Below are 27060 nucleotides of genomic sequence, written 5' to 3' on the forward strand. Positions count from 1 at the left end.
GATAAGGTCGGCCTGGGCTTTTCGCGGACAGTTAGCTGCGTGCGATATGGTGTTATGTGCGGGCCGTGTTACATGCGCTCGGTAACTTACCGTTTTAAACGGATCAGTGAAGCCAAGATGCGTATGCTTCCTCACCGAGGCTGCTCGCATGACCCTCCGCCTGACGAGGCTCCTCGCATGACCCTCCGCCTGACGAGGCTCCTCGCGTGACCCTCCGTCCGGCGAGGCTCCTCGCGTGACCCCCCCCCCCCCCGTCCCGGGAGGGCCGGCCCAGGCTGCGATGTCGGTTGGGCGGCGACATAACCGGCCGCGATCCGCCCACCGGCGCCGGCGGGCGCGCCAGTCCGCGGTGCTGACGTGTTGGCGATGCCCATACCACCGGCCGTCACGTTCCCTCTCCAGTAGGACCCGTAGCGTATCCCCCGCATTGAGAGGGGGCGGCGGCGGAGGCCGCTTCCACTGCACCGCCCGTCCCATGTGAGACAGCGGACTGGGTCAGTCAGGTCGTGGGTTTGCGACCGGCATCTCAGTCATAGCTCTGATGGAAAACAGGGTTTGCTGTAGGTTGCTCGGGAATCGGCCTCACAGCAGGGGGATCGTCGTGTCTTGCTGGCGCTTGAACAGGGAGCACCAGGTCACCGGATCCATCGCCAGGTCACCGGATCCATCGCCAGGTCGCCGGATTCATCGCCAGGTCACCGGAGCCGCCGCGCTCCTACCACAATGAAGTCGCGTGCCTCATTTCCAACCCATAAACCCTTTGCATTTGGATCACAATCTCCCGTAATTGTTTTATTTTTAGCGTTGTGCCTTTGGCATGCAGCGTTCCTAACCGTATTTGGATACTCAGGCCTTTCAAATCGCATTGGCGACACTCACATTATCACCTTACTCTCAAAATACTCCGTTTTCTTCCGTTCTCTGATGTATTCATCCTGTAAAATAAAATAAACGAGTGGTTGATGCAAGCTTAACGCACCTCATTAAAGAAAGGTGCCAGGTAATGTCAATGGCTGGGTGGGGCACATTCCCCTGGACAAGAACATCATGGGGTTACGCCGTTAACTGATGAGGCTTCATCCCAAGTCGATCAGTGATAGTGGCCTGTGGTGACATAAATGCCGCATGTGGTTCGCTTTGGCGCTGACGGGCCCGCGACGACTGAGTTACACGTCGACGATATGACAGATAAACGGCAGATAAATGGACGCGGCACCCGGCCGCTGAAGGTCTCAACCCCGGAGTTCTGCCCTCTCGGACGCCGACTCCGTCTGCAGCACAGCATTTCCGATCTCCCTATAAATGGCTGTGGTCTCGGAAAATGACGCCCATAGCCCACGTCCAGAGGTGTGTCAACCGGTTTGGCTCGCGGGCCCCGGCGTGGGTTCGCGGAATGCGCGCGGCCGCCTGGCTACGCATTAGCGATGTTGGGGTAGCTCCGCGCCATCGACGCATGTGATGTCCGGCTTCGGTCTGGCAGGTAGCGGGTTATGTCACCGCGCACCGGCCGGCCGCGTGGTCTTGTCGGAGCTGGCTGCGCGGCGGCGGGCGCGCCTCGGCCGTACGTTACGCTCGGTAGGCACGAGTGATGCCGCGAGGCGCGTCGACTGCAGCGACCACTCCGCGCCCACGTGCGCCCGGCTCGTCGTCACGTGGCCACTGGCAGGGGGTGTGGGCTTTGGAGGTGATTGGTTCGGTTGCCGGGATCCCCCGCTGAGCCTCTGTCGCTGGGCCCGTCGGTGCATGATCCGTCGGTGCCGTGTTCTGACTGAGTCTGTGCCGCTAGCTGTCCGGACCACTGCCGCTAGCTGTCCGGACCACGTCACTCCAGCGTGGGGTCGAGCGCTGCGATAAGCTCTGCTGATCCGTCCCGGGTCCGGCTGTCGTTGCCGGTTATCTTCGTTTTCTCCCACACTGCGTGTACCTGACGCGAAAGGCGGCTAGTTGTACGGCACGTGAGGCGTCACTGATTGATTGTATGGTCTGGGCCACTGCAGCGCCGTCGGCGAACTCCCTCGCCATAACGTTATATCATGCGTCTTTGCGAGGACGCCTACGCTGCGTACGGGGCCGCGGTCCACCGCTGCTGCATGCATATCTGATGGTGCCGGCCGTATCTGATGTGCCGTCGCGCCGGCATCTGAGGGCCCGCGGAAGCCAGGGTGCGCCGCCGCCGTCGCGGCCCATGCGGATCCCCGGACCCGAGGCTGGGTCCCGGCGGGCCTCGAGCGCGGGCTCGGGCCAGGGGCTGGTGACGGGCGACGACGCCGACTGCACCCTGCAGCGGCCGGTCCGCACCGCCGCGCCACGGTCAGCCACCGCACAGCCGCCATCAGCCACCGCACAGCAGCCATCAGCCATCGCACAGCGGCCATCAGCCATCACACAGCAGCCATCATCCACCGCACAGCAGCCATCAGCCATCGCACAGCAGCCATCAACCACCGCACAGCAGCCGTCAGTGGCCGCACAGCAGCCATCAGCCATCGCACAGCAGCCATCAGCCACCGCACAGCGCAGTCACAGGAGACGCAGTGCGGTGGTGGTCGCAAGGGCAGGGTCCGGTGGTCCTCAGGGCGGGATCTGGTAGCCTTTAGGACAGGGCCCGATAGTCACTAGGACAGGGACCAGTGATCACTTGGACAGGGTAGCGATGGAACGAAAGACGATGTTGCCGATGACAGTATTGCAGCTGGTAAGCTGTTTCCTGCCCTACTTGCTGGTGGCTTTCCAAAGCCCGCTGCCGAATGCCCAGATCGCTTTGGCCAGCGCTGGCCCTGAGCTGAACAGTTAAGCTCGTGAACGTTACCGTAAGAGTGGAATGCAGAACGTGCAGCTCGACAGCGGCGTTCGTAGGATGGCACAGGCTGGCCCCGGCGGCGGCACTGGCAGGATGGCAGTGGCGGGCGTTCGCAGGATGGCAGCGGCCGGCTCGGCGCCAGTGATGCGTCACGGGGTACACCGGTGTCGAATGCGACCGTGACCACCCAGCCGGCCGCGACGGACCCAGCGAACGCCAGCGGACCCCGGCGAACCGAGCCCGCCCATGGCAGCCCGCTCTGGTGTCGCTGCCGGCTCGTGTGGTGACGAGATCGTAGATCGGAGCCAGGCCGGCCCGCTTTACGACCTCGCTCGGTGGGCGGCGCTCTGAGATCTGCCACCGGCTGTCCGCGCGGTGCTGGCGCCAGGGGGCGCTCGGGGCGGGCGAGGGGGGGGGACGCAAATTACACGCTGAATGGAGGCCACCGACGGACGCGTTCAGGGGTGTGATGAGATGCGTCCGGCATCAGTTCTGGCACCCGATTACTCTGTGAAAACGGGCTGGTTTAGTTCCATGGAACAGCATTATGGCTGAACTCTGTGCTTGCACGCTTTTTTTGCAGATTTTCCCGAAATTGATGTCCCATTTTGTCCACATAGGCCATTTGTTGTCCTGGTTGGTCAACAGACAACCAACTGTTTGCCAGCACCAACAGACCTGAGCCGCCGTATTTCAAGGCCTAAATCCGCCGTCGGCCGATTCCACTGTTCCTGAGGCCGAGCCTCTCGCAGCGGCTGGGCCCGGTGCCCGTGACCCTGTTCGCTTCCCATGCCCCGCCGCCCGGAATGGGGCCGCCGCCGGACCGCCCCGTCCGCCCGTCGGCGGCGGTGTCGGCGTTCATCCACATGGGGGGGGGGGGGGGCTGCGCGCGCTTCTCAGAAGCGGTCCCCTCGACCAGGGCGCGGCACCGTACGCAATGATGGGCGGAGCCTGCCGGGGCCTGCCGGGGGCTCGCCGGGGGCCGCCGGGCGCCCGCCACCGACTGATGAGGCGGGATGTATACCGCTCCTGGGAGGGGGAGGGGGGGGGGGGGCGCAGCTGGTTTGGAGCCGGGGTACCGAGCTCTCTCGCGCTAGGACGCAAAACTCCTGATTTCTGCCGTCACTGGCTGCCTGCTACCACCATCTCGGATTCCTAGCCGCCTGCGATGGATGCCGAAATGACGCACGGTTTCTGAGAGCGGGCGGCCTGTCGCGGTTGGCCGGTAGCGGGAAATCGATCGCGGCTTCTCCAACTTTCTGTGTCCGTTTCTCAAGGCCTAATTGCGTCTGTGATGTTGCGCGACTGCTGGCGCCCGCGTTAGTCAGCGGGCGTGGCCCTCCGAGGCCTAAATCCCTGAATTCCCAAACCTGAACCACATGAACGTGAGACTGCAAACGCTCGCGATTGGGCGGATGCCGGGTTCGATTCTCTCCAGCTGCGTATTTTTCCGGCCCACGCACTTAAGCGCTGATGCGACGCTGAGACGTGCCACACTGAGGACGTGCGACGCTGAGATGGTGTGAGACCGGCCGAGACGTGCGACGCTGAGAGTGACGTCAGTCTCATTTGTCAGCAAATCGGCTGTTACCGGAACGCACGGTTAGATCCCGCTCCCGCCGTGAGCTGCAAACACTGGCTGAACCGAGCAAACTTCTTGGCAGCCCTTGATGAAGAGCGTTCCAGATCCTCGCAGCGGGATTCCCGGGGGACTTCGGACCGCCGTGATGCCTCGATTCGCACTGCGTTTTTTAAACACTCCAGGGTTTACCCACTGCTGTAAAACAGCGACGCCGTACATCAGTACTGTAAACTGGTCCTCACTACAGTGGTTTCGCCTCTCGCTGGCGACGCGTCCGTAGCGCTGGCTGCGTCAGCTCCTGACCGGGTGGACCCGTAAAACCGCACCAACACGGCGCCGCCCACCGCCGACGCACGCTTCCCCTGCCGGCGTGCTTCGGCTGCGTGTCAGCCGGTGCCGGCCATCGACAGCGGCTCATTTGTCTTGGTCGCGCTGTTTTTTGTGTCGGGAGACGCTGACGTAACGAGCCCACCGGCGCCGCTCCGTTCCGCCGGCCCGCGGCACCACTGACGAGCCCACGGGCGCTGCCCGCCTCCGCCGGCCCGCGGCAGCAGGGCCTCAAGGCAACCACTGGTGCGGCTCTCAACTCTGTGTTCGGGTGCGGACATGGCGTGTGCCCGGGCGCGGCATTAAGTGGAAGTTCTTCTCCACCGCACTCATGGCGATGTTTTATGCCAAGATTTGCAATTATACCGGACAATCGCATGCGAGTGAGGTATTTACATTAGTGGTGATGAGGCAGTCCTCCGTCTGTGTTGGGTGGTGGAGGTTGCAACCAAAAATCTCAGAAACGTCAGTGTATCGTGCCTTGCCGTTTGACGCCCATGCCGCGCAGCCTCCCCAGTATCTGTACGGGATACCATCCTTTAGGGATACCTTTAGGGAATACCTTTTTTACATACCTTATCCTCGGAGAACGCGTTGGGTAACACATGCACTGAGAGGTCAGTGAACTATGTTGGCCGCGAAACGGACCCGTCGACCACAGATATAAATCCAGCATCCAATTATGGTTTGTTCTTGAGAGATTCGTTTTTCTGCTCGTGGTAGTGTCGGTGGAACGAATCGGGCCTGCCCGCAAAGACACGCCCCAATCCTTTTTGAAGATTGATATGTTCGTAAGAAGTAGAAGCGCATGTCATTATTGACGGCAGAAGCATTGATGGCGTCAAATTGGTCCTTGTCGGGCCAGTGAGCGGTTAGAGGCGGGGGGGGGGGGGGGGGGGGGGCGAGAGGTGGAACAAGAGAAGCTGTAGTGTTTGGCCTCTGTGGCTCAGCGCCACGTGTCATTTTTGGCAGCGCGTGCCCAGATTGCTGCTAAGGCATGAACTTCAGTGATTTTTTTTTCATTTTTTCGATGTTGAACGCAACTTGTTCTCTCTACTTTGGTTTAGCTAAATTTTAATCTCATTTTTACCCTCCCATTAAATTCAAACGAGTCCGTTACTTCTGAAAGATAGCAACGTGACGTCATGATTCCGCCCTATGATCCAGTCCGATGCAACTATTGTTTTGTTATCTGTTCGTTCGCGCCTTCCCAGTTCCGGATCACACACACGACGTCCCACAGTTGGCGTCTGTATTTGAACTGCACCACCGGAGACCAACGGAACGCGCCAAAGTACATGATGGCGCACACGGCACGATAGTGATGTGGGGGAACTGGCGCCTAAATTGGGGACGATATACATTTAGCATGGGACATCACGTGACAACTATTGTAAGAAGATCACAAAAAATAGGCTGTCAGTTTCGCAAAATTTGTTAGGAGGGTTGAATGGAGAAAAGTACTATGGCTGCCCCAAAATACGTCAAAAATCGGTCTGCCCCCGGATTTGGCTCCCTTTTCCTCAAAGTTTGGAGGAGCTTCACCAAATGAATTGGAAACTCCATCCATATGGGGCAGCATAACGAACAATGAAATCTGAGATACCAACCCGCATCACGTTTGCCGCACTAAATGCCTGCAACACTGAGCACCAATTTTACAGCGGCGCCAAATAGCCTCACACGGTTGGTAACCAAGCACCGTACACCCCACTGCATCGAATGCGTGCTCTGACCCTCGCTCTACTGTTTGTGAGCCAGCACTGCGTGCCGGAAACCCATCCCAGAGTACGTTAGAGAGAAGATGAAAAATTATTTGCGCTATCCAAATAGGTATGAACGTTCTCCGTGCTTCTTCTGGGAAACCGTTCGTTGTCGGGACTGGCTGCAGAAATTGCATTGGGTGCAGTTATCGGATTGGCTGCAGTAATTGCATTGGGTGCAGTTAGGGGATCGGCTGCAGTGATGAGATTGTATGCAGTGATCGGTTTGGGTGCAGTGATCGGATTGGGTGCAGTGATCGGATTGGGTGCAGTGAGCGAATTGGATGCAGTGATCAGATTGGGTGCAGTGATTGGATTGGCTGCGGGTGATTTAATTGGCTGCCGCGTGCTGACGCGAGCGGCGTGTCCGTGTCCGCAGGGGAGGCCGGCCACGACACAATGACCGCCTGCCTAGGCAGAACGTGGGAGCACGGCTACAACCACCTCGCCGACAGCTGCAATAGCCTGGACGCCAATGGCAGCGACGATGAGGCGGTAAGGCACGCGCCGCGCGCCCGCTCGGCCCCCTGTGTGCGGTGTGCGGTGTGCGGTGTGCTGTGTGCGGTGTGTCATGGGAGCATACGGCGATCGGTGCAGCGGGCGCAGATCCTCCACATCGCTGCCACGACTGTGGTGTTATCCCGCGACAACACGCGCCTTTCTCGCATCTCCGGTGCCGGTAGTGTAGTGGTTAGCGCGTCTGCGTTGGCTGCTGCGCGTCTGGGAAACCAGAGGTACGGGGTTCGATTCCCCGCGGTGCCCGCCCTTCATGCCAGGGTGAGAGGCAGGCGACGCCATATGGCCTCAGCAGCTGAGTGCGTCGTAAAGCCCCAATCTCACACACACACACACACACACACGCACACACATCTCGCATCTCCCGAACTGCGACCGAGCTCATTTCCCATTGCCATGCCTCATCTGTCTTTTCGCGCCCTTTTTAACCGTTGTCTCTTCGAACATTACCGCTTCCTTCTCTTTGCTTTTTTTGCGGGTGTTTTCCAGACGTGCCGGTAGCAGGCGTTTTACCGCCTAAAAATGGGACTGGTGCGGCGGCGGTTAGTTGGTCAGCGCCGATTGACGTCATTAGTGACGTCCGCATTCCGGCTACCGGTGCTATCAATTTTTCAGTAACTGAACGGCAGGGCAAGATGACTGCACCTATTTTCACTACAGTTAGCAGAAGCGAATTTTCGTGTCAATAATTGTGTGCCCAAGTGATATATGTGCACAAATTTGATATTTCTATGATTTTAAAATGTCAGGCATTCGACAGCTTCTCCTACATTCCGCTGCATCGGAAATCAAACAGCAAGCCATTGACCTTACTCTCCTCGCCCTCTATAGCTGTTTCAATTGCCTTCATTTCTTCTCATCAACCTCATACCTCTTTTTACTCTGTAACTGGCCGCGCCGGGCGCTCTCTTCGAGGCCAGACTCCTCCCTCCCCCCAGCCATTTCGAAGCCAGTGTTCCTCCCACGACCGCTTCGGGGACAGTCCGCCTGTCGCAGCCGCTTTTCGTCCTCCTGAGTTTCTGTCTGTCCTCTGCCGGTCGCCCGAGGCGACGCTCGCCAGCAACGCGCGGCATGGCCTGACGTTACATCAGCGAGCTAGCGGTAACTGGAGTCGGTTCCAGGAGCTGCTGCTAGCTGACGCCAACGCGGCCACCGCCCCCGTGGCGGCGCGCCCCAGGCCCGCGCGGTCAGCGGCCTCCGGGCGGCAGCTCGCGGTCGCGCCGCGGCGCCTGTGGTCCTCTCCGGGACCTGGGGCCCTGCCGGTGACCTGGGACGGCTGCGGGCACCTCAGCCATGGTCGCAGACGGAGGCCGCTTCGGCCGGGCCCGCTATGACGTCATTGTAGCTGTTGGTGACGTCAGCGGCCGACCGCAGACGAGGAGGGCGGGGAAATCCAGACGCATCTTCGCTGGTGGCATGACTTGTCGTACATTAACGTGACACAAAGGGGATGGGGGTTGACATGAGAGAGGATGATGTGTGTCTCCCATGCTCAGATGGGACGGGGCAGCTATAATCCTCCTTTGGCGCGCCCACGCGTTCCAATGGCGACGAATTAGGAGTCGCTTGCGGCTGCTTTCTCAGATCCCGCACGTGTCCGTAACCTGTCGAATCTGGACCCCACCGTCGGTCCCGGGACCGTGACCTGTCGGGTCCGGGCCCCACCGTCTGTCCCGGGATCGTGGCCTGTCGGTTCCGGACCCCACCATCGGTCCCGACACGTCATGGTCTCGACACGGGACCGTGGCGTGTCGAGCCCGAACCACTCCGCTGGTGCCCGAGGTCGTGTCTGGTCCCGACGGGCGCCGGCGCGTCGCCGCCGCCTGATCCCGACAGCTCTGGAGCGTTCGTCCACGCTTTCGCGGCGTCATGACGCTAACGCCCGCCCAGCCGACTTCGGCCGCCTCTCCCCGTCGCCGTAGCCCGACGTGACCAAAAAAAAAGAAGAAAAAAACGCGACGGGCGGTGCGACCAGTGGCGGCACGACGGAGCGTCCTCCCGCACTCTCTCCCGTCAGGCTGCTGCGATTGGGCATCCTCCTGCACTCTCTCCGAACCAGTCTGCTTCTATGGGACATCCTCCCGCACTCTTTTTCGTCAGGCTGCTGCCATGGGACATCCTCCCGCCTCTCTCCCGTCAGGCTGCTGCGATGGGACATCCTCCCGCCTCTCTCCCGTCAGGCTGCTGCGATGGGGCATCCTCCCGCACTCTTCGTCTGCCATCTGGGTCATCGCCTGTCTGAGTGCGGCATCGGCTGCTCTCGCGCCTGCCTCGTCACGGTTCGGATTTCTCAACAGAGCCGCTCCTGAAAGGACGTAGAATCACAGCACGCCGTGGGAAAGGAGACGTCGTGTGAGAAGGCGACAGTTGGAGAGGCAGAGCGTGCATGCGCGCCCGGGAGAGTGATGGACCAACAGGGGCGCGCCAAATGCCGGATGATTTGGCTGAGCGCGGCGCGCGGCTTCGGCGGCGGTTTTTGCCCGGATGGCAGGAAGGGAATGCGTTAGTCGGAACTGGCCGCGGTGCAGCCCGTTGTGTTGACGTGTTGTGGCGCCGACCAATGCGGACGCTGGCCCAGCTCGCGCTGCGCTCGAACCGCCCCGACTGACGGAGTGATGTTAAGGTCACTTGAAGGGATTGGTTTTTCCATGGCAGTGTTCCAGCGCTGTGGCGAATGGAGCGAGGGGTACTTGATGCCAGGAAGTGGTGTTTCAACACCAACGAATGCAGAGTAATGGTAATTCCAGCACTTTTGCACTTGTCTCTCCCCGCCGTCTGCGCGGTATCGTCATGACATGAAATACTGCGCAACGCGGGTACACGGTAGCGGTGGGGGAGGGGTTGAGGGGTGTAGCGGACGTCGGTGGGAGATCGAGTGACACCAACCACCCGTAGGTTTATGTAAAAGCGATGAATTCGCGGTAATATTGCAGCGTAACGGCAGGAATACGTCGAACGAACGGAAGAAAGCAGAGATATCTTGTGCTTCAATGGGAGATGCTGTAACTTCGCCGGCCACGGCATCTCAAGGTTTGTCCCCCCCCCCCCTCCACACCAGATGTGCAGTTTGGCTCCTCCCTGAAGCGAACTAGTTAATCACCATCTAAACGGAATGTCTACGTCTTATGTGCCCAGATGATGATGCACGCTTCCGAGCGACGTGAAAATACCAGCATGTATCACGCATCTTCGCGTTTTTTCCATTCTGTCTACCAATGCTTCTTGGTTTTGCGCAGTGTTTGTTTCGGGCGTGTGGCAGCATCTTTCAGTTTATTCGTAAAGTCGCACTTTTACGAGCTGGTGTTGACATTAGAAATAAAAAATCGTTTGACGGCATGACAACGCTAGGTAACATGAGTAACGGTAATCGGTACCTGTCTGTATTGAGAACTGTACCTTTTGAGCCTTCTCGCTCCCATACCTTATGGATATGGGCCCTGCTTCTCAATTAAAAAAATAAACTGTTGGCTTCTTCCTGGAGTGGACAGTTCAGAGAGACTCCCTAATGTTGTTGTGTCTACAACAGGGCGAAATTATTATTGCAGGGGTGCATCTTTTCATTCCTAACAGATGTAGAAAAGCAGAAAGATTGCCGCTTCTGTTAACGCCTTGTACGTGGGTGGCTCGTTCCATGACGTGACCGAGTACATCGGAGAATGTTCTCGAGCCTGAGCCACGCGAGTGGGCAAGACAGCTCTTCATTCTCATTTCATTCGTTCATTGTTATTTCTCGATAATCACGCGACAGGCGGTGCACAGCGGAAGGAAAGAGAACATGACAACAGAAACGGAATCACGTGTGAAACTCGCCGCCAACATCGATACATTGTTGTGGCAGCCGGCTTTGCGGTGACCACGTATTTGCGCAGGTGCTGCCATATGTCACTATGTCATTACCCCGCCGTAGGTTTCGGGTGAAAGCCAAAATCGCACAGAATTACTTCACACAGAACACCTTGGCAAAAATAGTACTGCAGAGGTAAGACGATACCGAAAATTTGTACGCAATATACTCAGAATTTAGGTCAGATCCGCTTACCATACCTCGCAGGCTTGAATGCACGTTACTTATATTTTTAATTAATTATATGAAGGCATCGTAATCCACTTAAGTTCTTTATCGGGAGTTTTTTAACGCTAAAATAATTTCGGAAAGTGTTGGCTGCCCCTGCCCCGCTGCCCCTGTGACTGGCGGCGGTGGCGGGCGACTTATTGGGCTAACATGGGTATGGAGGCAGGCTTGTACTTGAGCAACTGTCATTACACAGCTGTCTTTTGCAATTAGACCCCTCCCTCATGTCCAGAAAATTAAAATCGGAAACTTTAATGGCAGACCCAATTCTGCAGCTGATTGAGGTCGCATGTCTTCTCTGCCAGCGCCTCGTCGCGGCTCGCAGCAAGCGCCGCCGGGCGGCCAGCCGCCGTCGGCGGCCTCCGCTAGCGCGGGCCAGCCGCGCTGCGCAGCGGCCGGGCGGCCGTGCTCACCGCCGCGCGGGCGTCGGCCTCGGCCGGCTGTACTGCGCAGTTGTCACCTGGCCACGTGTGACGTCACGACGGCGCGCGGCCCGCCGCCGCACGCACAGCCGCTTCTCGGAACACTTTCTCCGCGCGCGGCGCCGCTGGAGCGGCGCGGCCGCCAGCTGCCGGCCGGGTGACCCGCGCGCCGGGCCCGGCGCGCCACGCGGTGGCGCGCCGGCGGCCGCGGCGGCCGGCGCGCGCTCGGAAAACGAGGCAATGAGCCCAGGGCTCGGCGGGATTTCCCCGGGGAAGGTGGCCTCGCCGAGGGGGAGGGGGCATGGCCAGTCGGGAACAGCGTGGCGGCAGTGGTGTCGATGTGTCCTGCAGGCGCAAACGATGTGGAGCGGACGCGGAATTGGCCCGCGAGATAAAGCTGCGCTTTGTCATTGGTGTGTGATTTCTTCGAATGCAGCTGACCAGAGGCGAAGTTTCGCAAAATCAGTTGTTTTTTTTTTGGGGGGGGGGGGGGTACTGAGCAGCGAAAAATGCCACAACGTGCCCACGAAATATGCCAATTCAAGTTTTCCCCCGGATTTTGCCCACTTCCTTTCCAAATTTGGGGCGAGGCTGAAGTCCCCCCCCCCTCCCAACTGAATAAGGAAGTGCACCCCGTGTTGCAGGCACTGGGGCAGAAATTTATGCGCGCGCACACTCTCGATCAGCTGAACTGGCAGGTACAAATAACCTGTGACTGTGTGACCCCTATCGAAAGCACCAGCACAGGCAGCGTCAGTTTATAAGGTTTGCTGTCTTAAGTGAGGTATGATATTAGGAAGTGTGTAGTAGGCGTGTGAATGTGTATAGCGCGTGTAACAACGTCGATCGAGCCACAGCCACGGCCATGTCGCGATGCATTGCGCTCTGCCGGACTGTCATTCGCGTTGATCATCAACGCTCTTTTCGCCCCCCATGGACGCAGGATGCTGGGCCCCATTTCGTGGGGTGTTTCAAAGGTCGTTGGGCCCAAATGCCTTTAAAGTCTGTTCGTTCACGCATCACAGTGCGGGATTGGGTTGAACCTACAGGGCGACTGGGTGGGTCATGCACCACGCGCCCCTCTCACTGCCTCCTCGTACTGGTGGAAGCTGTGAGACCCCTGTGTGGTGTCGCGCCTGTGTGGCCCAATGTGTGGCTCCCACCCGCGTGGCCGCTGGCGTGGCCTGGCCAGCGTTTTGAGGCGCGGCAAAGCGTCACACAAACGTCTGGCGAACCTCAGTCGTAAGTGCTCACCGGCTCCGTGCCTCGGGCTCAGCTCAGCTCATATGAACCCCAACCGAACTCATCCACCCCAACATGTCCCCAAATGAACTCGTCCATCCCCAACCTGCCCCCAACTGAACTGGTCTTGTCCAAATGCACGAGGGCAATCATTGGTTTCGTGCACCATGAATTGTCTGCACGCAGTGCAGAACTCGGCGCTTCTAGACGCCAAAACCCCGGGAGGTCACGGTCAGTCTTCGCGGCTTGCTTTTGCGTTTCAAGGCTTCAAAAGCCTCGCGGCGCCCACGTGCGTTGGAACGCGGGCCACGCCGCGCTGCACCGTCCGTCCAGCGGCCCACTGCTTGCTGCGCTACGAAGCGTTGCGTTCTTCGCCATTGAGTGATTGGTTCGTGGGCGATATAAGCAGAAAACGTGCGCAGCGTATTATTTCCAGTCCCAGCTTTCATCAGCGGTATCTCAAGTGTGTGGGTACATGGATTTCCCCATTCCGGCGTATAGAATATCCCTTCTTGGCAGGCCGTCGTCTGCGCCGCTGAGCTCCAGCGGGGTGGGTGGACACGTGGACAAGGTGGGCTTATTTTTGGCCCGACTTTTCAGCCAAACCTTCGCACGGCCGTTTTGCTCGCGCTCAGTTCTTGGAGATCCGATTGACGGCACCGCCGACGGACAGCCTGGGCGAGATTGGCAGCCCCACGACGCCCACCGTGCAGGCTGGGCGCTATCTCGATGTACCCCCGGCCCTGGCAAGGCAGGCGCCGTTAGTTCCCGGAATGCCTACGTGCTGCGGAGCGATCGGTCCACTGGAGGCGTCCAGTAGTGACACGCCGCCACGTGCTGCGAAGCGGCCGGTCCGCTGGGGCCGTCCGTTCGTACCACTGCCACGTGACTGCTTCCAGCGGACTGGCGGAGCGGCCGGCCCGCTGCAGGCGTCCAGTAGCGACACGCCGCACGTGCTGCGAAGCGGCCGATCCGCTGGAGTCTTACGGTCGTGTTACACCACCACGTGCGCCCCCAGTCAGAGACAGAGGTCGGCGGCGTCGGATGCAGTAGCAGCGCGCTGACGACAGGGGATGTCAACCCGGCCCGAGTGTCCGTGCAGCTGGAGTATAGCCAGAGAGGAGCACAGCACAGGTGTTACTCGTGCGCGCGCGACACTCCTGATACGCCAACAGCTGACCATCAGTCATACGGTCGTTCAGGCCCCTGAACGTAGTTCATAGCGCAAGAACAGACATGCACACGCACAAATCACTGCTTAGTTGCTACGTCTTCTTGAGTCGGGTAAACTTGTGACTCGGAACACACAAATCCCGTGGGCGTATCGACAGAGGCGTGCGCGTACCCGACGCGGGCCAGCTGACTGACGCCGGACATGTATCCGAATGGAGCCAGCTGACTGGCGCTGGACATGTATCCGAATGGAGCCAGCTGACTGGCGCCGGACATGTATCCGAATCGAACCAGCCGACTGACGCCGGCGTGTGTGTGTGTGTGTCATTGGGGCTTTACGACGCACTCAGCTGCTGAGGCTATATGGCGTCGCCTGTCTCTCACCCTGGCAGAAAGGGCGTGCACCGCGGGGAATCAAACCCCATACCTCTGGTTGCCCAGGCGCGCAGTGGTTAACCCAGACGCGTTAACCACTACACTACCGGCACCCAGGTAGTGTAGTGGTAAACGACTGACGCCGGAGATGTATCCGAATCGAGCCTGCTGACTGACGCCGAACATGTGTCCGACTCGAGCCAGTTGACTGACGCTGGACGTGTGCCGGACTCGACCCAGCTGACTGACACCTTAGCTGGTGACGTCGTCTGCCTGCTTGGCTTTGTCAGATTGTTCTGTAGGTCATATCCCGGGGTCGCCGCCACATAGATCTCACGAATAGACATCGCGTGGGCACTGCGCAATAGACGATGACAAATACCCTTGTGAACTTCAGCTGCCAAAGGCGGCCGTAATCGATGTATTGGGGCGCACGAGTTAGCAATGATTTCCCTGCAGTTTCGGTGTTGGCGCTCAGTCCTGATGGCCGCAGTGCAGTGGATTTGATTTGATCTAGGGATGTCATGGCTACCGCCCTCGCGGCTAAGTTATGCTGACACAGATATTGTATTTCGATGCGTGTAAGTTGCTTCGAGGCCGTTTAAACCATGATCACGAAAAGGCAGGTCTACTTGCGCCTTGTCGCTTCGTTCGTGCGTGGCGTTCTGTTGATGTCGTGCTGCTGCCATACTGGATTCAGTGGTGCAGTTCCGTATACATCTGAGTCGATGGGGACTGCAAGACCGTGGGTCTCAAGATACCCCTTTCAGTTTCTGATATAAGATAGCTGGTATTCGCTAAGTTTTCAGGTTAAACCTAGCTAAGGGAAAGTTCGTCCAAAAAGTGCTCACTCATCTTCTTCTCCCACCGAAACTGGTTCTCTACAAACGCTCTGGGATGACCATGTATCGCCCACCAATCCTAACTGCATGCGGTGGCTTATACTATTCATGTGTCACATCGACGACTTCTGTGAAGATGCATTGCGCTTTCAAATGTCCAGCTGTCATACAGCTGTCCTGCTGTTACATCTGCATTGGAGTCCCTGTTGCCACGCCTGTCTCCGTTCTTCGGGCTGAGGAGTCTGTGAGGTTCTGCATACTGTGCTGCCGGCTGAGAAGTCTGTGCTGTTCTGCGTACTGTGCTGTCGGCTGACGAGTCTGTGCTGTTCTGCGCGCCGTGCTGCTGTCTGAGGAGTCTGCGCTGTTCTGCGTACTGTGCTGCCGGCTGAGAAGTCTGTGCTGTTCTGCGTAATGTGCTGTCGGCCGAGGAGTCTGTGCTGTTCTGCGCGCCGTGCTGCTGTCTGAGGAGTCTGCGCTGTTCTGCGCGCTGTGCTGCCGGCGGCTCTGTGACTCGCTTCCGCTGGACTGCGGGGCCGCCGCCGCTTGTCGGCCGGCCGTCCGCTGCTTGTTGCGGAGTTGGCACCGCGCCGCGCCCGGCCTACTGCGACGACGAGTCCGTCCTTTGACGCCGCGCTGGCCTACTGCGACGGGTCTGCCCTTCGGCGTTACGCCGGCCTAATGCAACGCTTTTGTCCTTTGACGCCGCGCCCGGCCTACTGCGACGCGCTGTTCTTTGACGTCGCACCCGACCTACTACGACGCGCCGTCCTTCGCTGCCGCGCTCGGCGTATTTCGACGATCCCGCCCTTCGACGCCGCGCCCGGCCTACTGCGACGCTGCCGTCGTTCACCGCTGGAGCCGGCTGCCGATCGATGCCGTCGGGCTGTGGTTTTTACCACGTCCAGTGTTGCGCATCTCTTTGCTTCGAGCGCTGCCGGACCCGAATGAATGCGGAATCTGTCTGTTGCTCGGCGCTTTGTTGCTGCCACGCTCTTTGACCGGCACGCCGCGGCACTCGTGACCGACGAGAGCTCGCCGCGGGTGGTGCGCGAGCCTCCGGCGGCGCGGCGTTCTGGTGTCGGTGAGGGTCGAGGAGCTCGCTCCCTCCTCCGCCCTGGCGCGCCGCTGCCTCGTCGCGATGAAGCGCCTCGCACCGGCTGAGAAGCCCGGGCAGCGAGCACCCTGATGGCCGTGTCAGCTGGAATGGGAGCCGAGAGACTGAGCAGCCGGACGTGCTGTGGGCCCACGCGTAATGCGATGAGACCGTGACGTCACAGGGCCCACTGGGGGAGCTTCTCTGACGTCATCGGTGAACGGCGGGGTGGGGGAGGAGCTGCGATCAAGAGCCCCCCGGCGGAGTCGATGAGGAGCGAGCCAGTGAAGCGCATGTTTCGTAGTCTAGATGTGTGCTAGTTTCCATCTTTGGTTTTGGGCACATATTTTCTCCCGTGAAAACGAGACTCGTGATCCTGGTTTCGGCTGTTTTTTCTTAAACAGCAGTCCCTGGTTCCTGTATCTCATTGGTACTTCCGAAAATGCGTGCCCCGGTTCCCGGTTCTCACTGCTTTTTTTCTGAAACGTATGGTGGGGTGTCTGATCCCATTGGTCTCCTGCTAACACCAGGCCGTGATTTCTGATTCCCACCGACTGCTCTACCAACACCAGGCCCTGGGCCCTGGTTCCTGATTCCTGCCAGTCCTTTCACAAAGACCATAGAGCATGGTTCCTGGCTCTCATTAGCCCCTCACAAACATCGCACCCTGTTTCCTGATGTCCGTTTGGATGACTTGCAAAACGTCATGTCCAGGCTTCTGCTTCTTATTGCCTCATTTGTATACACTAGCTGGGGTTACCGTTCGATAATTATCTACCATTGAAGGCATGTCGTCGGAAGTAAAATATGCACTCTATGTTCTGTAATATCTACTCATGCAACGGGCAAAATATAAGTGCAGAGTGTGGATGTATGAGTGCACGTTGGCTTCTCACAATAATTCCAGGTAATATCATCGCTCTCGCTTGTTCCCATGACTTTTACCCGATCTGGATTTACCGGGCCCACGGCATAATTCCAGGCCGAATCGTAGTTTAGATCTCTGGACGCAATACATACTGGTTTTCAGTTCCGGCTGGGTCCCTTGCCATTTAAGGTTGGATCTTAGTTCTTGGTGGATCCCTGCGCATACTCCGAGGGGGGATCTTGGTTCTTCCCGGATCTCCGGCTTAGTGCCAGATTGGATTCTTGTTCTTGCTGGTTCCGTCAATACATTTCGGTGCTGGATACCGGTCCTTGTTGGATCTCTGGGATTGACTCCAGACTGGTTCCTCTGTTCCGCCTGGTCCTGGAACTAGGAACCGGGATTGCTTCCCAGGAAAGAAGCCTACTAGCAGCCAGCCACATGTCTACTGCATGGTTATGATGAGATGTGTCGACGAAGCGACGCGCTCGGTGAAACCCTTCGCCTTCACGCATCGGACTGATGGGGTGCAGGGACGGCACAGCTTGTTTTGCTTCGGCAAATTTTTAGACTGTAATTGGCCCGCTTTTAGGACTGGTTCAACGGCATGAGAAGGTTTTGTAACACACCTCTGGCGTTAGTTTGTTGTGCGTGACTATTTTATCTTGAAATATCCTAAAATCTCCCGAGGCTTGCAAGGCCGTGTCACAGCTTGATCTCACCGAACTGTCGTGCTGGGAGACTGTTGTGAACGTCCGTCCGCGTACTGCTGTAAATTGCGATCAGACGAGACCAGACGAGATATAAGTGCAACCAGACCAGATAAGACCAAATGTAACGTGCTACCAGACCAGACCAGACCAGACGTACCGTGCGACCAGACTAGACCAGACCAGATGTAACGTGCGACTAGCCCAGACCAGACCAGATTAACGTGCGACCAGACCAGACCAGACCAGATGTAACGTGTGACCAGACCGATGAAGAGCTGGCACACCTAGCAGACACGGTAGACTCGAATGAAAGGGCCCGGTATGCGCACCTAGACGTGCGAGAGCGAGTAAACACAGGGCTGTGCCAGAGCGGCCTCGCCGGACCGGTCCGGACCGATCCGTATCGCAGAGCGGACCGCCAAGTAAGAGCCTCAGAGCCGACCGCATTCTGATGTGGGCCAGATTGGGGCGGCGCTGCTGTTTTGCTCGCTGATGAGCGGACGGCCAGCTGGGCTGTGGCGCGGCGGCACGCGGGGCTGGGCGTGCCGGAGACGGCGCGGCGCTGCCGACGGCAGAGGGTCGCTGGCTGGCGGCGGCCGCGCGCTCCCCGGCGCCGGCGCGACGCGGCGCGGCCCGAGCTGCCGCGACGCACTTCTGCGGGCCGTCTAATGCCCTCTGATGAGGCTCGGCCGACCGGTCGATGACGGCTGCTGAGGCGGCGAGGCCGGTGGCCGTCGGCCCGGGCACGGCGGCCAGCGGCTGCTGAAGACGGAGCGCGCGCCCGGGCCTAGGGGCGCCGCCGGCTGGCGCCCGGATGGGCGACTGGGAGAGCTGGAGAGCCAGAGAGCTGGGGCTCACGCTGCAGGCTGGAGCGGGCGCTGAAGGCTTGTGATTGATTCGCGGTGACATTGTGTGGTGATGGGCTGATGCTGGCCGTGTTTTGAGGAGCAGGCGATAGATGTGCGATTGAATGAAGGATATCCTCATGTTGACAGGAGTGCCGCAGAGCCCCAATATTTATGGACGGTGTTCATGTTCAGGGGGGGGGGGGGGCTAGAGGAACGTCCGCGCGATTCCCAGGCCGACTTTGTGTTTATCGTTGTGTGGCATGCGACGGGTCACGTGCAGGCTTTATTTAACGTCTAGCCTTAATGCGGTAGCAGCACGTGGGTCCGGCGCGGAGGCTGTCTGTGACACCGACGTAACTTTTGAATCGGTGAAATTGCGTCATCATTGCGTTTTCGGTTAGGTAGAAATTGTTGGACACGTGCCAGAGTTTGTTACAAGGTGTTTGATATTGCAAACGCATCGAAAGAAGTAGCAAAGTATTCCTGTCTTTTGAAATTTGGAGAATGCGCAATAATAACAAAGTCGAAAATGCATCATTGGGCTGAGCGATTAACCGTGACTTTTTCACAAACTTAACATCTGTTTGTCGCTGAACCGAAACGTTTATTGCAAGCCGCCGAATGTGGTGCAGCCTTCGTTTGACTCCATAAGCTCTAAAGTCTACCAAATACTTGGGCCTTGTTTCGCGGTCTAGTTCACTTCCTCGGCGGTGACGCCGCGCGTGCCTAGCTTGACTCTTGGCCGGTGTTATCCAAAACAATTTGCGCACCATCTGCAAGGCAACCCAGGCTGACAACATATGTGTGACGGCTCGGGGAAAGGGGTAAATTGTGGCTCCCGTAACACGTCTACTCGTGTGCCCATTATGCAAAAGTGCACCACTTAAGGCAAATTGTCAGCCCCCGCAGTATGTAGATGGCGTTCGGACCGCCATGCTCGCGCCACAATCCAGCCCCCTCCCCCATCCTCTCCCCTCGAATAGCTAATGAGGCGACAGCGGTGTGACGCCGTTCCTCCGCAGCCGTTCCCCTGCACGCGGCGGCGGCGGCGGCGGCGGCGGCAGCGGCGGCAGCGGCGGCGGTCTAGTGTATTGACCCGCCGGGAGGGTCAGAGAGGGCGGACCCGGCGCCCCCAGGCGGCCGCAGCTGCGCCGCTGTGGCTTCCTGGCTGGTCATGGACGGCCGGGTGAGGAGGGGGCTTTGGTAGCGGGGGCCATGGGTATAATGGGCAGTTATCCTGTCGTAAAGCCACGGGAAGTAAACGTTGCGTCATCGCGCTATCGCCCGCGCCCCCCTCTCGGGGGCGGGTGGGAGGGGGTGGCGCCTGCCGCAGGGTGAGCCGCATGGCCGCGGCGTCAGCCACGCAGCCCGCGGGGCCATAGGGAGCGCTCTCCCTGAACTCGCCGCGTACCCTGTGCACGCCGCGCTGCCGCGCGCGCCCGGCCCGGTCAGCACGTGAGGCGCTGAAATGTGAACGCATGGCGCTGGGGTCGATCCGACGAGTTGGAGCCCGGTCCACCGAGCCACGCGGGGTGAGGTTCTGACTCGTCTGCGCACGGTCACAACGGTGTGGGCCTGGGGTGGATTTCTGGACGTTTTAGGTCTCGTTGCGCTCTCGTTCGCAGCCCGCTGAGTGTTGGAGCCTCCAGTTGTAGTGATGACACGGGCCGAGGCTGCCGATGGCCCCGGCCTGGACTGCCGGTGACACGGCCTCAGGCTGCCGATGGATGACACCGGCCTTTACTGGCGATGACACGGGCCGAGGCTGCCGATGGCACCGGCCTAGACTGCCGATGACACGGGCAGAAGCTGCCGATGGATGACACCGACGTTTACCGCCCATGACACGGGCAGAGACTGCCGATGGCACCAGCCTAGACTGCCGGTGACACGGCCCTAGGGTGCCGATGGATGACACCGGCCTTTACCGGTGATGACACGGGCCGAGGCTGCCGATGGCACCGGCCTAGGCTGCCGATGACACGGGCAGAAGCTGCCGATGGATGACACCGACGTTTACCGCCCATGACACGGGCAGAGGCTGCCGATGGCACCGGCCTAGACTGCCGGTGACACGGTCCTAGGCTGCCGATGGATGACACCGACCTTTACTGCCGATGACACGGGCCGAGGCTGCCGATGGCACCGGCCTAGACTGCCGATGACACAGGCCTGGGCTGCCGACAGATCAAAGCTCCTGTTTTGTTGTTGTTGGACGCATTCTTGTCCTTGGTTGACAGGGACGCACGTGCGCCACACTGCGCGCGGGGCCGTCTCTGAGGCATTGCGCCATGCGGCGTCCCACTCTCCTCTGTTTCAATGCGCATTCCTGCTCCCCTGTGTTCCGTTGCCAGACGACGTTACCCGACTAACATAACTACACCGGTCCCAAATTAAACAGGGCGCGTCCCCCCCTCCCTTCCCGGTTATGTGCGAGGGCGTCGCGTGACATGCGTAGGCTGACCTCATCGCTCGGGGAGCCAGTTTCGGATGTGGCCCTCTCACGTGACTGGCGAGCTGGGATGACTGGAAGGCGATCTGTCACTGCCAGCAGAGACGTGCGCAGGTGGCAGCTGGCAGAGGTGCGAGATGCCATCGTTGCTGGCGCTTCAGGGCCAGCTCAGTGGGCATGACTCAGCCGCCCAAGCCCGCTGAGAGAGCGGACGGGTGCCGGACATGCGTGAATAGTGGCTGTAGATCTATTTGTTCAGTACGTTTTCGTGCCCATCTGTTTCTAAGGTCGGTGGTATCGCAAATTGGGTTAAAAATTGCGCCGCCGGCTGGTATCTCGGTATCAGCGGCCGTCTGGTGGCGGCGGCGGCTGCGGTGTCGGTCCCGGACACCGGGCTCGGCGTCGACAGACGGCCGCGCCGGTGTCCGACGTGGGCGCGACTCTGTCGGGTCATGGCCCTCGGGGCCGGCTGTGACCTCTGCACGCTGGCCGGTCACGGCACGCGACCGATGGGAAAACATGCAGCCTTTTGCGTTTGAACTTAATTGAAATTAGTCAGGAAAATATTGTGCTCGTTAGTTAGGTTGTTATGTAATTGAATGATGAAATATAGCCATGAGCGGAGGTTCGTAAGAATCATTGTTTGTTCAGTAACGACATATTATTTGTGTTGCGTTCTGTGCAGTTTTTTTTGGGGGGGGGAGTTTACACTCCCCATTCGGGCGTGGTCTGTCCTCCAAAGGGACAGGCTGCTCCTCTCGTATAATTTGTCGCAGTTATCATATAATGTGTGGAACCATATAACATCGGTCTCGCAATCAAGCCTCTGTCCTTTCCGCTGATGGCGAAATCTAAACGGCTTCCATTGGAATGACGTGGATGCGAAGCCACATATGAGTGATCTGAGAGGATTTTTGGCCGGCCCAATGCGTTTTGCTAACGAACAAAAATGGACCAGTTTGCACGTCACGCGTCTGTGGCGGACTATATATGGATTGTCAGCACGCAATAGGCTCTCAGTCACAGCCTTATTCGGTTGACTGATGCCGATCGGGTCCGGCTTGCCGGCATGAATTCTGAGCTGGCACTCGCCCTCTTCGAAGTGGACACAGACCCTTTCGCTGTTGTGATGCGCTTACCTGGTCCCATTACAGACCAGCCCGGTGGTGGGGCGTGCACGATGTTGTGATGCTTCTGCGGCCTGAAAGATGCAGACGTTTATTTCAGGGCTGTGCGACGTGTCAGTCTCAGCTCGAACGAGGCCCAAACAGTCCGACTCTGTGTACTGCAGCATAAGGAACTCGTGCATGTTAAGCTCCGTGTTAGAATGCGAACGTGACTGCGCTGTTCTTTTCTTCAGTGTAAATTTATTTTGGATCGAGCACTTGGAGGGTCAAAGGTAGGCAAGCACTCGATCCGCTGGCATATATATGCAAGATGGGTCACTTTGACAACCGATGCACACTCAAGGGTGAGGAAAGTAATGCGCAAACCACATGTAAGCTGGCATAGAAGGAAGAAGAAGAAATGAATGTCAGGCTGACACGAGTTTGAGTCATAAAGGCAAATGTCCATATGGTGACGCACTCTGTGGGACACAAGGTCTGCTTAAAATTCAGTCCGTCGAATCGACTTCCGTGCTGTGACGTCAGCAGGAATATCAACTTCACGCCGCCAAACTCCGCTCCGAAACTCAGAAACGGCGATGACGCTTGAATACGCCGCAGGCGGCAAACTTTCGCGCACTTCCGTGGACTTCCCACGAGGGCGATCGCAGCGCCTCGCTGCGGACGGCGGCGCAAACACCACTACGCGCAGATCGTGGCCTTGACCGGGCAGCGCCGAGCCACACGGCATCGACCCGTCGCGCCGGTGACCTAGGCGCGGTCGATCGGCCAGGGCTGCAGCCGGCTGCCTGCAGCGGCGGACTGCTCGACCGCGGACGCACGCGCGCCGGCTGCGGCCAGCTCAAGGTCACGGGGGCTGATGCGCAGGGCAGCTTCTGTCCGATGGTCGTAAGTGCGGTGATCGGAGGCACAGTGGCGGTGTCTGATGGATGACGGTCTGAACCTTCGGTTATGCTCAGATGTCGTCGAAACGAAGATGCGGCGTTTTTAACTCTAGGTTTGAGCTTCCCTTCTCGAGGTGTGGCCCTCGCGTAGGGTAGAGGCGAGGTACGAACCCAAAAGTCCTCGCATATTGCGATTCATGGTCCCTGGCCTGCGTCCAACTACGTCGAACAAGCTGGCGTCAGTTTGTGTTAGAACATTGTGTGGGCAGCCGAGTGGGAACTCACGCATCCCTGGCCGAGACTTCGAAGAACCCGCGTCACGAATAAACATCGAACGACAAGGACGCTTAACACATGGCCGTCGAACGTCTCATGCGTTTTTTTGCGAGCTGCACTTATGCGCCAGTGGCTTGTTGACTGTGTTTTGCTGCCGCCGAGTCGCGACAGCTTAGTTATCGGACCGGAGATGTCACCTGTGATTCAGGCCGGTTGGACTCCCATAATTGGCCTTTGCCGACTCTTCTTCTGGTGACGTAATTCTGCACCAAACCTGTCCGCTTCGAACATGAGAGAACGGCGATGGTTTTTGTGGCGATCGTCAGGCACAGGTACTGTTTTTGCGGTCACATGGGGAGCAGTGTTGCAAATAACGACATTTTTGGCAGCTTCCTAGTTTATGAGATATTCTCCGAAACATTTTATCGAACACCTCGTACTTGAAATACTTCACTGATTGGACAAAAACTGATCACGAAAGGCCTTGTTGGTGCGCTCACGTCTGCGTACGATCATCGACCATACGAGTCTGACTTTATGCAAACAGACGTTTTTTTCCTGCTGTCTAGTACGCTGGACGAGCGAATGTCCATAAAAAGTGGCCTCGTTTTGGTACACACGGCCAAGGCCGGGCAGGACAAACGCTGTTTTTTACTTCTTCTTCGGTCTGCGCCAGGAGCACCGTCGGTAACACTTTCGTTCCCATGCGCAGACTGGTTGTCGTGCCCCGTTTCCAGCGCTGTCTGGTGTTCCAGTTCTTTCCCGAAATGGCACGCAAGATGATTGCTAGTTGTTGGTGTAGTTCGCTGTCCATGCAGTGTACGTCACCACTCCGCGAGCGCTTTCTAGACAACATAACGCCTGGTACGTTCTCACCAACCACGCGTGAATGTCGCGCTGGCTCGCCACGTCAGTCTACTGCACGCGGTGAACCGAAGTGTGTGCGGTAGCAGTGTGCTTGTGGCGCGAGTGCTGATGCCGGCGCGGTGGCGAAGTCGACTACGGTACCCTCTCGGCCGGCACCGGTCCGGGAATGCCTCGCACGCCGCTGCCAGTGACGCGCCGAGCCATACCGGAAAGCATCACGGAAAATCCGCCGCTGGAATGCGGTGGATCAGACTTAGAATGCCGTCGGCGTGCAGGGGGAGGGGAGGGGCGTGCAGCCGTCGGGTCGCCGCTCGTCGCGTGCCGTGTCGCCGCACGTCCGGACGGGCCGTGGCCGTCACACCGCCAACGTACCCGCCACACCGTCACCGTATCCGTCACACCGTCACCGTGTCCATCACACCGTCACCGTGTTCGTCACGTCCCCACCGTGTCCGTCACACCACTGCGTGCCTGTCACACCGTCACCGTCCCCGTCACACCGTCAACATGTCCGTGGCACTGTCACCGTGTCCACCACATCATCCCACACCCGTGACACCGCCATCTTGCCCGTCACACCCTCGACGTTTCCGCCACATCGTCACCGTGCCCGTCACGTTCTCAGTCTGACGCCGCGACTGCCCTGTCTTCCAGACGGACCTGGTCGTCTACAATGAGGACGGCACGTGCAAAATGCTCACCGTCGCCGAGGGCCTACGCACGTGTGACCTGTGTGAGCTGCTCACGCTCAAGAACCACGTGGCCAAGAACGTCAACTGGTCGCTGGTGGAGCGCTGGCAGAGCCCGGCCATCGGTAGGTGTTTCCGATGGAGCGCTGGCGGAGCCCGGCCATCGGTAGTGTCTGTCTGTATCCCCGATGGAGCGCTGGCGGAGCCCGGCCATCGGTAGTGTCTGTCTGTATCCCCGATGGAGCGCTAGCGGAGCCCAGCCGTCGGTAGGTGTCTCTACCAGATGGGGCGCTGGCACGGCCCGGCCATCGGTAGTGTCTGTCCGTCTCCCCGATGGAGCGCTGGCACAGCCCGGCAATCGGTAGTGTCTGTCTGTATCCCCGATGGGTCGCTGGCAGAGCCCGGTCATCGGTAGTATCTGTCTGTCTCCCTAATGGAGCGCTGGCACAGCCCGGCCATCGGTAGTGTCTGTCCGCCCGGCTGGTGAAGCGCTGGCACAGCAGAGTCCGTCTCACTCCGAATGCGTGGAGGAACTGAAGCACGACCATCCGCTGAGCCGGCGCGTGCGCTGGATGCTGAGATCACTGAGATCGTCAAATATCGTATCTATCAACGTCGCGCCGTTTTGCAGCTCAGCTCAGCATGTTCACCAGGCTGTTCGACAGCTCCCGAGCATCACTAGACGCATTCGTAGCGATGTTTTATGCTGCATCCTTGGATCTCGTCCTTCTCTCCTCGAATGCCAGCAGCTGAGTTGGCACGACCCGCAAGGCGGGGCAAGTAAGAGTCCAGTCCGCCTGGCATGAATGTCCGCCCCCCCCCCCCCCCCGGGCCCGTTGCGGGCTCGCGACGCAGCGAGCCGTGCCAGCTGGGCGCGGCCTCGGACGCCTCCTGGCGCAGCGCCGCGACTTTCCGGTCACGTGACCTTTCGCAGGGGCGGGCTGACCCCCGGAAATGCCGCGGCTGCCGGCCGCCTCACGTGCGGGTGGCCGTTATCAATAGCCGACTGGCCACACCGTCCGAGTGATGACGTCAGACAATGGTGCCGCGCTGGGACGTTGACGGGGGAGGGGGAGGGGGTCGACTGCAAGCCCTACTGGCTTGATTGTCGTTAATTTCTGCCGGCATATTTTGCCTGATTTGGGTAGAAGTTGCTGTTAAGTGCCCAGGGTTTGCGGTTTCACCCGTACGTACAAGATCATATGACGAGGATTTTTTATAGGGATGGACGAGCATTATTCTTATTGTCTGATAGGTTCAGATACCTTGCAATTTTGAGATCTTGAAATTTGTGTCAGCCAGCCCTTGTCTTTACCATTCAATGTATGCTAAACGTGCAATTTATTTTGTTATTCTCCTATTCTCTTCTGCGCCAATTGCTCACAGCATGCTCCTCAGTGCTTGAGTCTGCCAGTTTCCGCCAGTTTTTGCCACCATTAGTTACTGCCGACCGGTTTTCACCGGTAAAAACTGGCTGGCAGAAACTGTTCCAACCGGCTGTGGCCAACTCTGGCACGCACGCAATAACACTTCCGTTGTGTATCTTGATCCATTTTCAATTTGGGGTGACCTCGGGCAGTTTGGCGCGGTCCTCCCCTCGAGCTGTTGAGAGAGATATTGTCCACTTCATTTGGCACGGAATCGTTCTTTAGTTTGCGATATAACAGTGTTCAAAAACATTTATGTATGCTGCGAACTGTCACTTTGTCCCTTCTCACATTACTAACCCGTGCGCCATGCATCAAAAATGCTGTTTTACACTATCGCAGACCCAGTTAAGGCATCTTAAGTTACCTTACTTTTTCACTGCCGATCTATTATTTACGTTACTTCTCTAATGGCTAATAGCATTGTCAAAGCTACAACTAAGAAAGATGTTTTGGGACTTCCTCCCGCTAGCGCGTGTGCAGCCGCATGCATCAAAGGTGTAGGTCAGCCAAGAACTTGGATAAAGCTTGGAACAGTGTGGTTATGCTACGGAAGTTAGACGACGACCCCACCCTTTTCCAAACTATGTTTTTCAATGCATTTTGCATCAGCGCCACTGGGATGTACTCGGGTGAGAGAGGTGAGAAGCAAGTCAGTCGGTGTAACGCATCGACCACAAGCGAGTGAGTGGTGCAAATAAGTGA

At 58.4% G+C, this 27060-nt stretch overlaps 2 protein-coding genes across 7 annotated transcripts in view; both read left to right on the forward strand.

Moving 5' to 3' along the window:
• Nucleotides 1-27060, forward strand: part of LOC119096215 (growth factor receptor-bound protein 14-like) — a 135128-nt gene that overhangs the window by 73437 nt on the left and 34631 nt on the right. The gene's annotated exons all lie outside the window — the stretch shown is intronic.
• The window catches only part of LOC119096217 (growth factor receptor-bound protein 10), a gene marked incomplete at its 5' end in the record, with an annotated part of 48429 nt that continues 28220 nt past the window's right edge, over nt 6852-27060 (forward strand). The window contains 2 exon segments of the mRNA XM_037219021.1: nt 6852-6967; nt 24894-25053. Coding sequence (XP_037074916.1) covers nt 6872-6967; nt 24894-25053 — 256 coding nt within the window.

Source organism: Pollicipes pollicipes, unplaced genomic scaffold, assembly GCF_011947565.3.
Source record: "Pollicipes pollicipes isolate AB1234 unplaced genomic scaffold, Ppol_2.1 Scaffold_4295;HRSCAF=5057_pilon_pilon_pilon, whole genome shotgun sequence".
NCBI classification, from domain to species: Eukaryota; Metazoa; Arthropoda; class Thecostraca; order Pollicipedomorpha; family Pollicipedidae; genus Pollicipes; species Pollicipes pollicipes.